The sequence below is a fragment of the Apaloderma vittatum genome, unplaced genomic scaffold, assembly GCF_000703405.1.
Source record: "Apaloderma vittatum isolate BGI_N311 unplaced genomic scaffold, ASM70340v1 scaffold27700, whole genome shotgun sequence".
Taxonomy (NCBI): domain Eukaryota; kingdom Metazoa; phylum Chordata; class Aves; order Trogoniformes; family Trogonidae; genus Apaloderma; species Apaloderma vittatum.
This window is the reverse complement of record NW_009694370.1, coordinates 11,720-28,142: the sequence shown is the minus strand read 5'-3', so window position 1 is coordinate 28,142 and position 16,423 is coordinate 11,720. Positions and strand designations below refer to the sequence as shown.

The 16,423-nt window shown below is 39.8% G+C and overlaps 1 protein-coding gene across 1 annotated transcript; it reads right to left on the bottom strand.

Moving 5' to 3' along the window:
- Positions 1–479: 479 nt before the first annotated feature.
- On the bottom strand, positions 480–12,431 carry LOC104267521 (atlastin-2-like; the record flags this gene model as incomplete). Its single annotated transcript, XM_009867472.1, has 8 exons — positions 480–607; positions 1,419–1,557; positions 1,834–1,926; positions 2,593–2,649; positions 4,686–4,736; positions 5,865–5,969; positions 7,360–7,494; positions 12,151–12,431. Coding segments are annotated over 8 exons (989 nt in total), but the record flags the coding sequence as incomplete, so codon positions are not given.
- Between the last annotated feature and the right edge of the window lie 3,992 nt (positions 12,432–16,423).

The window sequence follows — 16,423 nt, the reverse complement described above, 5'->3', positions numbered from 1 at the left end:
CCGGCCAGGGTCAAACCACGACATTTACAAAGCATCTTCCTTGCACACTAAAAATCCTGAAGGGAGTATCTGAAATTTTCACTGCATACCTAGCAGTTTAAGAGCTGTTCTTCTACCTGTAAAATCTACATGAGACCTTCTTTTTACAAAAGAAAAAAAGGCAACACACCCACGCAAACTAGGATTTCAAAGTAGGGGGGAAAAAAAAACCTCCTCTAACACAGTTTGAAGTATCCCAGCCTATTTACAAAGAACAAAACAAAATAAAACACAATTTTGACACCAGTAGCTTGCTAAGAGCCATACTGTTAGGAATTTGTGTGCCACTTCTAGAAAGTCAGCGTAATGAAGTGAAAAAAAAAGTGAGCTGATCAGTGAGTGTCAGCCTAGATATTCCACATTCTCTGGGAACAATATGCCCTAAAATTAGAATATTTTTTTAAGCCATTAACAGAAATAATTACTATGAGTTTGCTTACCTTGAAGTATTCTACAAGATCTCTACAGGTCACCTTGGATCCACTAATCTCTTTTTCTACCAAGTTTTCAGGGGCAAGCAGTAATGGTACCAAATTCCGCAGTTCTTTCTTAAAATCCTCATCTATATCTAGTAAAATTCAAACAATTTCAGGGGAAAAAAGAGGTTAGTTTACACTTCTTAAAGGAATACTGATAACCCATGGCCCTTCAAAATCTGTAGCATCACAACTTGTGACAGCATTTTTAAGTTATATAAAGGCTTAAATACACAGCATAGCTTGAGTAAGTTCTACCTACTCTTAAATTTAACTTCAGACTCAAAGTTCTATAGTCCTCATAATACCTAAAGTGTGTTTCCCCAACTACGCCACATCTTACACAATAATCCCACAGGTCTGGGACCTCAGCACAGACGTGGTTGGCACCTATTGCAAACCCAGGATTTCAGCCCATGCAATTCCGATACCCCCTCTCTGTTGCACAGCAAGCAGCAATTGAAGGAATCCCGATTGCCTCTCATTCTGCAGTAGCAGAAGCCTACAGCTTTTATTTTAAAGTCATTCTAGTTCCAAACCTTTGCTTTAGCAAGTTCTTAAGAGAAAAGCCTTCCGATTTTAAGTCTTTAATTTTGTGAATTCTCCCCTCTGGAACTCTTATTTATCTTCAGAATCCTTATTTAATGACCTTGAAGTATCTCTCAAGTTGACAGATTACAATCAAAAGCTAGATGCAAAAATATCCACTCCCTCTGCCTGCTTAATTCCTTTTCCTTTAAAGCACTGAAAAGAACACACAATGCCCGTTTCTAGATTTTATAGTTTCACTTTTTAGCCCTATATCTTTCCAATCAAGCATTTCAAGGGCCAACCATTTTTGTCTACAAAAGAAAATAAGTTCAGTTATCTGAATCAAGAAACACACAATGAAAAGCTTCCTACCATTCAACCTCCCATCAAAATTTGGATTTGTTGCAACTTTAAGACCAGGGTGGGGCAACAGGAAACAGCCAAGATTACTGAAACACGAATGAATATGCTTCCTTACATTCTGTAGCTCTTCATGTTGGTTTTGCTTTACCTAAATTTAAAAAAAAAGGCAGTAAGAACTGCTAGTAGTTTTGCAGTACTGCAATTAATATTAAAGATAAGCTTAAAAACAGTAAGAGCACAAAAGTGTGTTTAAGTTTTCATTACTGAACCTAGAAATGCTAAGTTCTAAACCCTAGAACTCAGCACACAAGTAGGAACATCACAAGTGTATTTTATTAGCACAGAGTGAGCTCACCACACAGCATTATCTTGACAGTAAGTTGTCCCTTAGAAGATCACAGTAGGACTACTGGAGATAACTTACCTGCAATCTTTTCTCTAGGAACTTTTTTCCTCCTTCCAAGCCATATGCATGTTCATAAGGATAACTCCAATCTCTAATTAAGAACATTAGTGTCTGTAACAGGAAGAACAACAGTAGTGAATGGCTGGCATTGTTCTTAAGGTCAAAAGTTCTCACATAGGTGTGATTATTTAAGTAAAAAGAATTTTAAGTTTGGCTGCTCTAAATGAAGTAGCCTTGCAGATTTGTGGTGCAAGTGTCTGACTGTTTAAAAAGAAAAAACAACCCACAAACAACCAATCAAACACCAAACCCACACATCAAGCCCACAAATGCAACTCACTCCTTATCTGAAAGGAAGGACTCAAGTCTCTCAAAAAGACAGCTTCCCTGATCCATAAGTTTGCCTTTTGCTATAGACAGGGCTTACACTGTCCTCTCTCCCATCAGCTGAAGACAGAAAACATACCTTGACATTACTCTCATATCGGACAAGGTGCTTTATAAAGAATGCATCTTGCCTGGGCCAGTTAAAAGAACACTGGGGACATAGGCTTGCAGGATGAATATTCTAAAGATACAAGGTCTTAAAACTCACCATTAACAACAGTCAGCTAGTACCCTTACAGGCTAAAGAGGATACTTCAGGATGGATGAGATGTCAGTCTGTCTCCACTAAACATAAAAAGCCTCAAGCCCTTCTCTGGCCTAGCAAACAGTCAGGAGATGCTAGCAGTTTTGAGATCAATTGCGTAAGACCCATTTCACATACACAGTTACCTGAAACGGCTTTTGGTAAATTTCTTCCATAGCTAGTCTTCCATATTCTGTAAACAACTGATAGAAAGAAGAACGTAAGGGTGCCACATATAAAACACATTTTTTTAATGGAAAATATTCTGTTACATCACTGGGAAATAAAGCATACTTCTTAAATCCTACTGTGGGTTGAGAATGGCCAACACACCTCAAGAACAAGTACACCAAGCCTCAGCAGAAGTCAGGAAGGAGACACGATTTCCACTGGTTTCACAGTGCCATTCCAGAACTGTCAACACACCGCAGCTCCCAGTGCGTGGCCTGTGGGCTACCGTGTCTCTCGGCAAGCCAGTTTCCAACATTTGTTTCCTAGGCTAAAGTAGGTAAGGCTTGCTAACCTTACTTCCTACTTAAGATTTATTCCCAGAAATCTCAAGGAATTTGGCTACAGCCAATGTATCGGGCATCTAAGTACAAGCTAAGTTCAGCAGCATCCCAGATCTCTGCTTTGGCCTAAGTCTTAACTGATAATTGTTCTTTCCTTCCAGCATAAAGGCAAGCATCGGCTCTCTTCCTTTCACTGCTTTCACCACCTTTAATACCAGCAGCAGCATTTTTCACAGGACCCACAAAAACAAATTACAGACTGTGCTGGCTGTTTCAGCAGAGATCAATAATGTCAGGCTGTTGACTCATGCTAGTCCCCTTACGGATCTTGGAGGTCAAGACAAAGGAAGCACATCCGTATCCTCTAGTACCAAGCAACTGATCCTCTGTATTAAAGCTAACTCCTGAAACATGCCAGACAAATTTCATGGTTAAAGAGACAGATCCCCCTGTGCTGATCACAAGAGCATCTAGGAACCTTAAAGACTAATTTAACAAGTTCCCTTCCAAGCCCTTGCCACTCTGAGCAAAAGCAGCTCTGAAATGGCCAAGCACCCACATGAGATCAAGTCCTTTGTTCCTAACTCCCTAACCCATTCCCTTACTGCTGCATGGAAAACGCAAAAAAAGACTAAGAGTATTTCAGAGGAACAGAAATTCCTGTCAGAACAAATTCAAAATGTCTTTCCCTCAGCCCAGAATTCCTTGTTCGAACTTTAAATGCATGGGTGTCCCCTACACAGTGCTTGTATTTATCACCTCTTCCCTTCCCTCCAATCTCACCCTCCAGTATACCAAAAGGAATGGCTCTATCCAGATTGCACCAGGGCTGTCAAAAGACCAAGGCCACAAGGAAAGCCTGGCTTTCAACTAATTAGCTATGGCTTTTTTCCATTTGCAGTGCTTGGTTGGGGTTTTTTTGGGGGTGGTGGCCCAGTGATACAACTCTGTTAACTGAGAACAGCATCACAAGACTATGATTAGTTAGTGCTCTTCGACTTCCAGTACTGGCAGCCCGTCTTCTGCAGCCCTGACCAAGACAGAAGTCCTTTCAATCAGAAGACATGTAAAACAGTTTTAAGCTGCGACAAGGTCATGGCCTGAGCACAGGCAGGCATTTGTTAATACACAAGCTAGCCTTTAAAGCTACAGGTTTTAAGTTAAGGAGATAAGGTTCTTGCACCACTCACATGAAGCCAGAATTCAGTGGCCTTTGACCACAATGTTCCATTAGAGGATGAAAACCCCACAGTAACTCTTTCCTGCTTTTGTTTCTAAGCAGAAACAAGAAGTTTCTCAGTTGAAAAACTGGAAAAAACTTCTGGGTAGAATGTACTCTTTCTGTTTCTTTAGAAATGGGTTAGGAAAATACTTTTCCTATCTCAGGGGAAAAAAAAAAACTGACACTGAAATTTTCTCATTATGTACTTTCATAAAACATTTTCTTTCTTCATCCTTTTAGGAATTTCAGAACTTATCAAATAGATAGCCTTTAGAAAGGTAAGATTTAGCCAGCTTAGAAGCCTGTGCCATTTTACCTCTATGCTGGCACAGCATAAGTATCACAGCATCATGGAATTGATGTGAATAATGCTGTTTAGGCAGGACTAGTTTTAGCATCAGATGAGCTTCAGTGTTTTATATGAAGTAGCAAGCAGCTCTCAAATCAGTTACATTAGTATTAACTTCAAGGCCAACAGCTTAATATAAATTCTGCATGTTCTTACCTGCAAATGTTGAAGGTCATCTTCCTGAATATTCTGGGACAAGTTGTATACCTGCAAGAGACAGTAAAAGAACTAGTGTAATGGGAAACCATTATCTTACGCTCATGTAGTCTCTTTTAGAGTATTTTTACCCTCTCCAGAAAAGTCTAACTACTCAAAAGTAGGTGTTATAAAATGAATCTACAAAGTCACTTCCTTATACAAAGTGCTAGGGACAAAAGTACTCCTGACTACCCTAATCCTTCTTGGAAAAGCTTCTTTCTACAGAAGCAAGACATAAAGGACCCAAAGAAGACTGCTGAATATTTCAAATCACCACATAGGTGCGAGACAGGAGGACGAAAAAGGGTACATCTGTTGCCGTCCTCAAGTCCAAGCACTCCAGCATTCAGTGACCCAGCAGCTACATCTCTGACACAGAAAACACCGGATAGTTAGTTAACCTGGTTTGTTGGATGTTTTTTTCAAGTCTTCCTAGAGAAATCTGATTTTATCTAGGGAGCTTGTGACTGTTTCAATAGCACAAATACTGAACAGCAGTAAACTCAAAGATGCATCAGTAACCCACAACTTACCCTAACCAAACAAACAAAACACACCAAAACCAACCCCAAAGGGCAGTAGTAGTGTTCCACATACTCTTGTTACTTCCATGTTGTAGCATGTCTGAAGAAATTCAATTGTCATCCCTCAAAAATCTGCTAGTTCTGGCACATTTAAGGCACAAACCTTAAAAGCAGTTTTCGACATAGCACAAGAGAGTTATCAGAAGTTTAACAGTAGCAACAAGTGCAAGTTTAGCTGGTCACAGTGTAATTTTACTGCATACTCTATCTAATAAAAGTCTTAAGGAAGATCCTGTAACATATTTGTACAGAAGCAGTTGTTACTGCAACATCTTTTTGGGAGGATTCCCCAGTTCAGTCAGCAATTTTACTCAGCTTGGCCTTGGATAACCTTGATTCCACAGAGAAACTCATGTAGTATACTACACTGAAAATAAAAAAAAAGAGAATCATGAAAGGTTTAACCTTTCAGGTTGACCTTTCATGCTTCAAGTAATTTTCTTCTCTTTCAGGCAGGTGGACTTTCAAAGCATGGCTAGAGAGATACTCTTTGCATGCTCAGGATGGAGCTGTTCCTGCAGATGCCTTTATTTGTGAGCACAGGTATTCTCACCTGGACAGAACTCGTCATGGTGCTCAGAGCAAAAACCGTCGCACAGTCTTTGATAGTGGATTGGCTATCAAAGGCACCTTGGGTATCCATGAGTAGTACAGCAACCTAGAGAGTTTCAAAAAGTAGCAAAAGTTAACCAAATTGTTAACCCTTTCAAACTCCAGGCCATTGCTCAATTAGAGCAAGCATCTGCCTCTACACCTACTTATTAAACCTCAGTGAGCTCCCTGTGCACAGCTGCAGCTGAGCAGGCAACAACTAGAGGGTCATGTCATCAGCCTTTAAGTCTTTGGCCTTGCTACACTAGTTACCCTCTCCCACTGAAATAGCCTCCCTCAGCCCAGTGAGATGTAGTGCAGAGTAACAGACAGCTCTTATTCACTGGAAGAAGTTCAGCCTCACCTGAAGCTCTAATGAACTTCAGCACAGTTCATGAGACCTAAGAGGGAGATGGTTACTTTTAAAAATGTATCCATCTTAAAATAATAATTTTCAGAAGGAAAAAAGATAATTGGTACAGTCTGTTGGAATGGCAAAGAATGAAGTGATCTTAATGATAAAAGGTAATTTGTCCAATTCCCATCTTCGGAATCTACTGTAATTTTCTTCTCTTTCAGTTAGGGATGACCAATAAGCAAGAATAACTGATTTGTACCCACAGCACATTCTTGACACTTAATTGTTTTTTATCCAGAGAACTGTTTGGCTAGCTATGAAACTTGATAAAATTCATTGCATGCCCCTAAACCACTGGTTAAGGTGTCCCATATTAATTGACCATCAGTTTCCTTCGTAAATGCAAACAGTATGAAAGTTAACTAACCAAGAACTTATGATTCAGGAGAACATGAATAGCTCAAGATACACCACCAGTATTGTGGAATAAATACTAACAATATTATCTTCATTCTGAAACAAAGCATTATAACACCTACAACCAAACTTTGTAGTTAAACTGACTCTAGAGTTAAAAAAGACGCACCAGCTTTGATTATTAGAATAGAGTTAGTGCCTTTTATCACACTGTTAGACTTAATCCGTTTTTATGGACTATCTGTTAGACTGTATGGAAGGAAGAACTTCCAGACACTGACGCCATTTCCAGTACTTACAGCCATGCACTATTAGAACACAGCTACAAGCCAGAACACATTCTTATCTCTCAAAATCCCAATGTTTGTTACAGAGCAGTTGTATTTATAGCCATTACAGTTTTACAACATCCACAGGGCAACCCACCCACCAGCCCGGACAGAGTACTCTCAGCCAAAACAAAGTACTCTCAGAATGGGACTATTGTTGGAGAATGAATCTTAGAATCCAGCAGGAAAATTCATACTTTGCACTGATAGAAGGTTTCCAAACATGCTATGCAACTACTGAATACAAAGGAAAGCAACTCATGTTTGAACTGCCTCCATGAAAACCATGGCCTTAAAGGTATACACACAGAGGCAAAAATCCTTACATACACCCATTTAAGTCAAGCACTTACCTTTGTTCCGTTGGGTTTATCAATTACAAACACTTCGCTCCAAACCTGAATGCCAGTGGTTTCCCGTTCGCATCCACCTCTCCACGTAAATCCAGTCAATGGTTCAGTGTTTCCACCTATCCAGCAAGGAGAAGTCTACAAAACAAGAGGAAACTCATTTAAAACCAAGGAAACTTTAAACATGCCACATTTCAGCAGACTTCCACACTGTTCTCTAATTTTCTTCAAAGCAATTGACAACACTACACAATATTACAATACCACACTAATCTTCTGTGCTTCAAGGATCATCCACAAAGAAATGCTGTTCAAGTATACTGTATTTTAGCAGGTGCACAACTCTTCAGCCACTGAAGAGTATATGTACACAGCTTTCAAGTCTCAAGCACTCAGAAGTGATGATGAAAGTTCAGTTTCATCTATGAACTCCACTCTGCATTCATGCTCTTCTCACAGTTGAGAGAACTGAAACATAGTTTTACTTTAACTACAGGAACAGCTAAACCTCTGCAAGGAACCGAAAAAAACCTGATCTTGACTTAATCCTCTCCCTTCCCCCTCATGAACAGGTCAACTCCTCAAAGCAGCTAAGCCCCTGCACTAACAGAGGACAGCACAAGACCCCCAACACCAGCTTGCAGAAGCCAAATAGGCCCCAGGACCAAAAGGTACACAATCTGTACTTGTCACAGTTATAAAACTACAGTTCAGGAGAAAAAGTCATGTTAATAGTTTGCTGCATGTCAATCAACACATTCATATTAAAATTTCATTGCCACGTTGTCTACTTCAGGAAAGGCTATCAGAGTCAAATACAGTTTATGGCTGATGGTACTGTAAACAAGATCTTCAGTCCTCAAGACAAGCAACACAGAGCAGTGGCTTACACAGAAGAATCTAGCCATTACATGTGCGCATTTAAACCCAGTGTAGTTTACATACTAGGTAAGTAAGGAACACAAGCAAGTACTCTGAGGAAGTTTCACTGTGACAGATTTACAGACACAGAAATCTTATGAGAAAAGTTGTAGGCAGACAACAGTTTAAGTGTTGAGGGGGCTTAGAGAAAAACACCTTTAATTCACAGGCTAGAATACAGTATGCTGGCAGAACAGAAAGATACATTTAATGAATTTGCCTCCGACTACCCAGAGAAGCTTACCAGCCAGGAAAGTGTGCTCTTTGAGAAGGTCAAAGGGGAGACTTCTCGGTTCACTAGGCTGTGGTCTTTACCTTGTTGACTCTGTACTGGTAGCTTTCAGAAAAGAGCTCAAGACCCATCTCGGAAGATAGGAGCACCCCATGGCTGTACAGAATAGAAATACTTACCACAAATAAGTGAAACTGCTTATTTCTAAAGGGGGATCAGAAAAAAACCTGCACACATTCCTTGTACCTAGCAGCACACTAAACAAACCACACTAACAGGGAAAGCAAATGCAGCCGTTCCGCACCAGCATTCTCCCAAATGCTACATGCACAATTCAGCTCTCCTATCTGAGCAGCTAAAATTCAGAAATTGAACACAAGTATCCCAATGCAGAGAACATCAGATCGTTACAGATAGGTTGTTTGGGATTTGATTTTTTATTTGGGTGGGGTTTTTTTGGTTGCTTTTCTTTTGTCATGCCCATTAACCTCTACCAGAATAAGCAAAACCTAAACAACTTTCCTCTGGCATTTTTTATCCCAGAAGATCTTTTGAGGTCCCTTCCAACACCTAACATTCTGTGATTCTGTGAAGATGCTTATGCATCCACTGACCACTCTAGAAACTAAAGCTCCAGACCTGCTTTGGACTTCAGTACACTCCAGGATATAGTTTTGCAATGCTGAATCATATCTCACAGGTATATGTTCATGACCTGTAGCTTTTCACAAAAGAACGTTACATTAATCAATAATGTATTATTCCATCTGTCATTCATACAAGAATACTTTTTCACAGTTTAGTCCAGAAACTATCCTTATTTGTAGCAATTCAGACCAAAACCACATAAATATTTTTATAAGTCCCTCAACAAGCACTAGATATAGTCACATTTGATTTCATATGATTCATGTCACCAGAGACTTCAGTCTTAAACAGGCACAACTTCAGCTGAAGCTGCTTCATCTTACAGATGACACACTTAAGCTTGTCTCTAGTAACCTTTGCATTAGTTTAAAGCACTCCTAGCTTGTTACCCTAGTTAAAAACTCAGTATTAAAATTCAGGCTCCATCCAGCAAGTTGGCTTGAAAGATATTCAGGAAATGAGAGGGAAAAAAACCTGACATTGTTCTTATACTAAACCAAGTTAAAGTCGCACTACAATTTTGTTTCAGTCACCCAGAAGATAACCTCTCTAGATTCTACGTTAACAAAAGTGAGAATGCAGCTTTATTTGCAAAGTGCTGTTAGCACAGAGTGCACCTTGCAGATTAATACAAGCTAAGAAGGTCATACCCTGTAAAAAAAGCTTTTAAATCTAAATTTACTAGTGTTACTGCACCTAACTCTTAATAAGGCTTAAACTGCAACAAAGATCACAGAATCCTTGCAGCAGCCTCCTCAGTACACAACTGCTGCTGTTTTGCGGCAGATTACTTTGTTCTATTTCAAATGAGCAAACACAGCACTAAGTATCAATGCTTAAATGAGGCACCTACCTCCCTGAAGTTAGTGACCATGCCAAAATCCTACCTGTGACTTCAACTGGCACAAGTGGTATTTTTAGAATGTTAAGTTCTCACATGACCTTCAGCTCTTGGTTTAATACAAGAAAATGGAACTCTGAAGCATCTTGGCAAGGTGTTCATCATGCATGTTAACACCCACAGAGGAGGATAACCCAAAATTGTTTGATTAGTGTATGAACCAAATGCAGATGGTTTTAGTATTTTCTTCAGGATCCAATATTTAGTTAACAGAAAATACAGACTGAAGATGGAGTTGTCAGACTGAAGCATCCTGTAAACCACACTAAGGTCTCCCCTCTTGTACTGAAAACTGCTTAAGCATCAAAGATACTATTTGACTGCATACAACTCAGCCATGCTCAAAAGAGAAGACATTGCACTTACCTTCTCCCAGCCCCAACTCCCATCAATCAGTTTGCCATAGCTCTGATGCTTGTCAAAATCTTTCCCTGAGCCAGTTTATGTCACCGAGCTGACAAGTAAACAATACAGCAGAATGCAGTGTCTTCTGATGCATCACTGAGTTGAATCAGCTCAGCTAAGGGCCTGCAAGCATTACAGCTTCAGAATGCAAATGCCTGGCCAGAAGCAGCACATGGAGAGCAAGATCTCTCTGCTTATGGTAAGAGACAGTCGTTACAGTGGAAGGTCAAGCTTGCCTTCATCCTCAGTTTAAATGATACTGATGGTATTTCAAAGGACATGGAAAACTGAAAAAAGCAATTGCACAATAAAGTGAACAGAGAGGCAAGGTATTACACAGGGCTGAAACTGTTTCACTCCACTCTGCTTTGTGAACTTTTGTTTTAGATTACAATCTGAAAGTTTGAATATTCACTTAAAGGCCACACCTTATATTTTTTGAAGGAATTCACACTACCTCCACCCAGCCACCATCTAAGCTCAGATGGCTATACTTCAGATTTTCTTCTTTTTTTTTTCTTTTTATTATAAACAGGGTATAAAATATAAACAGAGAGGTTTTATATACAAACACAAAAGGCCACCCACTTGAAGAACTATATCAAGGACATTTATTCCTCCCTAGGTCAAGAGTCTTAAGAAGTTGGAAGTATCAGCTTGCTTCTCTGTATTCCTCCTACTCATATCCTCAGTGTCTTTCTTAAGAGTTCTTGACAGAACAGTGAGAAAAATTCAATAGCAAGCTCAACTGGGAGCAAGAGAAAAATCTTCACCTGCCAACTATTAGGAGCTTCTCTGCAACACTGCCATATTTCCTCCAACTGTGGGGTTCATTGTGATTGCCTCTCAGGCTAGCAAGCAAAAAGGCAAAATAGATGCAGTAGTGGTTAGTTACTGCTACTGCGAATTCCAGCTACAGTGACAAAAATCAGTTCTGCTTGATTTTTTTTAAAGAGCTTCAAAAAGCAACAAAACACAGAACTGTCAACATTGACTACACAGATTAAGAGAAACATACCACAACCATGGACAGGCAGATGTGTATGCTCACAGGAAACCCTACTCCACCTTTTCCGTATTACCAAAGGATTCAAAGTGTAACAGACACAAGACAACATCAGCTAACAAACTAAAAAGAAGAAATCAAATTTTGGATGGAGCATTCATTTATAAATTACTTGAAAGGATTTCAATAGTTCCTAGATTATGTTCAGAGACATATTCCAAGTAGCAAACAGGAGACTTTCTCCTTTTTGCCATACCTCATATTTAAGCAGATCTCCAACTGCTACCTGGCAAGACACTTTTTGCAACAACGGGTAAACTACTGCTACAATACAATTTCAGCAGATCAAGTCAAAGCAAGATTCCTCCAAGCCACTAATTAGATGAGCCCTTCCCCAAAGCTCAACTAACAGGCCACCACACTCTCTCATTCTTCTCATGACCACTTACACTTGGATATCAATAAGTTTCCTTGATACCTGCTCAAAAATTTATTCCAAAGAACTGTCACTTAAATACATTTCTTCAGAGTAGTAGCAGAGTAGCTGGCTTCACCATGCCCCAACAAGTAAGAAAAAAATTACCTGCTACATTTGTGCTCTAGTCAACAAATACAAGGATAAATTACTAAAATAACAAACTAAACTACTTTTTCCCTGCAGAGAAAATTCAAATTACTCACCCTGTTATACATGTATCTAAGCATGAAGTCCAGAAGAAAAGATTTTCCTTTGCGGAAAGCTCCTGCTACAGACACAACTACGATGTTAAGATCTTTGATGTGCTCCTGAAGCAAGATTTTTTCCAATGCTTCTTCATCTAATTCAAAGTTATGGTCATCTTCATGAGCAAGAACAATCTGTATGGGACGCGGCTTATCCAAATCCACCTCGTCATCCGAGTCTGGCAGGGCATCTGAGTCAGGTAAGGTATCCTCCTCCTCTTCTTCCTCATAACGCTGACCTGCAAATTGACAGGTTACAATACAAAAATAAGTCAGAGTTTAGGACACTACACATTTCTTTAAAACGAAGCCTTGAGCTGGGCTTCTTTCCCAACACTAAAAGTGATTTCTTGGGAGTCCACACATAGAGACAATTAGATCAACACCAGTTCCCTGTCCATTTCCAGCAGCTTTGCATATAGTCTACATCTCAGATCTTCAGCACTCTGCATTTTAAAAATTCACACAATAAAATTGTTTTTCAGCCTGTTTAAAGGCTTCTTAAGAATAGCTTCCATTAAAAATCAAGGACATTTTATTTGGAAAAAAATAATTAGTTTAAAATAAGCTCCAAAGAGGACCCAAAAAGACCATTTTTAGATCAGCATATCCTTACACTATTGTAAGGGGACAAAAAGTTTTTTTGTCAGTTTTGCTTGCCAACATGTAGAAACAAGGCCACTGATCATCTAGTATGTAACCCCAGGATTACATACACCAGCAGATGACTTAAGCTCCTCCCTAATTCCACCTGTTTTATTTTTTAATACAGCACAGATTTCAGAGTGCCTATTTGCTTCTTGCAAGAGGATAAACTCCTGAGCATGCACAAGGACTAAGATTCCTGAGAAAAGGAAGACACAAGTAGTTTCTGATTTCATACTCTTCCTATAAACACATTATTAAGCAAGATCTAATAACAGTAAGCACCAAGTCTTTCAAAAAGAGTTAAGAGAATATTTTATATACAGTTTAAGAATCAACACCCTTTCAGGATCAACTGATAGCTGAAGGAAGTATAACTCTAGTGAGATTTAAATTATTAATGAACAACAAATTAAGTTAACACAGCTCTTCAGACACAGACCACAATAGTACCAATATTCTGTTCTCCTGACTTCCAGAATTAGGAAAATATTGGGTTAGAGGCCTAAAGGAAAACAAAACTGACACATCCCAGATGAAGACTCCTCTGTTGTTCAAGTATCACAACACTGAAGTTTGTCCCACAGCAGAACCAAACTCAACCACTAGCCTGATTCCATTTTTCCTCTCAAACATCTGGAAGCGTTTTTGTGCTTACAGAATTGCCTCCAAGTCCAGATTCAGATTTTGCCATATTCTATCAAAACATCATGTGCACAAGCCTGACTGAAGCACTTTCCTACCAGTTACTTATCTGAGAACATCACTGTACGAATTTCACTACGCTGGACTGACAGTTATGCTGGCATTTCCAAGCATTGCTTTAATGACGCCCAAGAACAGCCATCTCCAGTTACTTGATGTATTGCGCACACGTACATTACATGGTCCCCCACGATTCCTGAGGCAGCAGCCCAGAAGCAGTGTTCTCTTGCAGGATGTGTCAGGAGGCACCATGGAACGTGCCACAGTTCAATTCATTAGGGGCTGAGACTCTGTCAATACAGCACCTGCCAAGTCACACTTGACAGACTTCGCATCCTAAATACCATTCTCAGCAAGAGACTTATGAACAGTGCTCCACTACACTGCTCTGTGGATGTAACAGACAATTTATTATCATAAACTTGAAAAACTGGTAACACAGTGACCCTGGAGATTTTCCAGCAGTTGTCTCTTTAGTGAGTTCTGACATGTCACTTCACTGCAAATCAGAGAGGACATTTCCATTTCTAAGTACTGAATCTGTGCCGCCTGAAAAGCCAGTGGCACTAGATCTTAAAAAAAAAAAAAAAGTTTGACTATATGAAACTAGTGTAGTACTTGGTTTGAAGAAGTAAACTTGAATGGTTAAATCCTAAGCAGCTAAAACTAAGCTTCAGCATTATCTCTGAGTGGACATGCAAAATAGTCCCTAGCATTACCTTAACTCAAGCTGCTTGACAAAGCAGGCCAAAAAATTGAATTTCACCACCAGGCCTGACAAGCGGAAGGAAAAACTTTAAAATAAACACCCTCAACAGGACACCAAGCTATACGAACTACACTGACACAACGCTGGTCACCACTTCAGAAGAAAAACTCTCACTTTTGGACTAAAGTTTTTATATTCCCAGAAATTAAACACTCTTTTAAAAAAGAGAAACATAAAGGGAACAGTTCTATTGATAAAAGCATTAAGATTAAATATCTCCAAGAAAAGACACCTCTGTTTCTGCAAACAGATATTCCCACAATGTATCAAAGCCTTTGCTTCTATTTATTGCCCAGGCAACAGGTTTAACTTGATTACTTAAAACCACCTTATTTTAAACACATATATGATTGCAGCTGCAGTACAATATTAGTTTTGTAAACTACAGTAGACTGTAAAATAATCTAAAGCAACATCTGCACCTTCTCTTGGATTCACTTAGAGTCTGACACTGACCATCTTTTCCTACCTGGAAGTCACCAGAACTTTAGCAAACCTTAAAGTGTAAGTTGTAGCAGCATCCTTTCACTAGTGCTGAGCACAGCCTACCAAAGCATCTTCAAGACAAGAAGCTTTCCAAACAAGGCGAATGGTTTCTTATCATTAGTTATTTCTAAACAAGTAGATCGTCCCTATCACAAGTAGATAGTACTACCAAGAGCTTACACACCATAAGCCCATTAAAAGCTCACAATGTCTTGTTAATAGTATTCTGCACCCCTGGAGCTCACTTAGCTCCGAGGGTACAGGACAGAACACTCGTCTTGGGCCTGTTTGATTCCTAACAGATTTCACTTACCAGCAAGAACTGGAAAGTCAAGTCCAGAGCATCAAATTTGGTTTTTTGTTTGTTTTGGGTCAGGTTGGTTTGTCAGCTAATATACATGAAAGCTCCCAACCCTACCTACAGAAAAGATCATCACTGCCATGAATCAAACACTTCCAAGGGTGGAGAACCACAGTGCTGACAACTGTGAAGGAAACTTGATCCATCCAGAACAACTGGTTTGATAACTTCATGCCCAAGTTGCAGAAAACACCCTTGCCTTAGAGAGATTCTGAACTAGTTTGTAATTACCAGGACAGACACTGCATAACTTAAGCATGTTAACTGTAGAACAAGTGCTACTGCTCATCTCAGCAGCACAATCAGTATATGCTAACACATGCTCCTAGAGAGAGATATCAGAGCCTTTCTGGTCCTTCATACTACCTTTCTGGCTATTTGTGCTGCTACTCTGCTTAGTCACAGCCTCAGACAACTTTGGAAGCCTTTCTAGAGAGCTTCAGCATCTCAGGTAGAAGGATCACATTCCACTTTCAGAGCAGTCTCTCGAAACAATGATCAAGACAAGAAGTCCCATTTCACAGTTCAGTTTTCTGGAAATGCTGCACAAGTTCTTGAAGTAGTTCATAAAATAAGTGTGCTGATAGTCAGGCCAGGAGTTAATGAAATACAGAACATTAACCGCTATTCCTTCCCTGCTCTGCTTCCCTCACCTGCTCCAGCATGGTCATAATAAATTCCGAGTTTCAGGTAATACAAGTGGATTTGTCCTAGAGACCAGTCCAAGGACCACAGACTGCTGTAGGTTCTGGCAGTAGTCCTAGCAAATCAAATAAAGGAACAGATGAGGACTAACTTCAGAAGAAGTAGCAGTCACAGAATGACCATCTCTACACTGAAGTGCTTCTAGTCAACTGGACAATAATGTGGACTTGAAAAAAGCTCATGGCATTCTCTCTATGTCTCCATGACAATACATTTAGCACTGCTACAGAGGCAACCAAAGCAACAGACTTCTGTTGTTCCGGTGGGTTTTTGTTTGGTTTTGTTTCGTTGGTTTTTACAGTGTCTCTTAACACTTTGAGAAGTACAGTTCCATCTGAGTAAACCAGTTACAGACCAGCACACCCACTTCATACATTCACACTCTTGTTTCAGAGGCATGGCTGATGGCCAGGACAGCTAGGCACTATGCTGTCTCCTGTCACAGACTGACTGGTAGACCTGTCCAGCTCATGGGGTTGGTCTCAAGGCTGCTGGAAATCCCCACATGCACAGAAGACTGATCCTGAGGCTTTTACTACATACAGGTATCTCATCTGTCA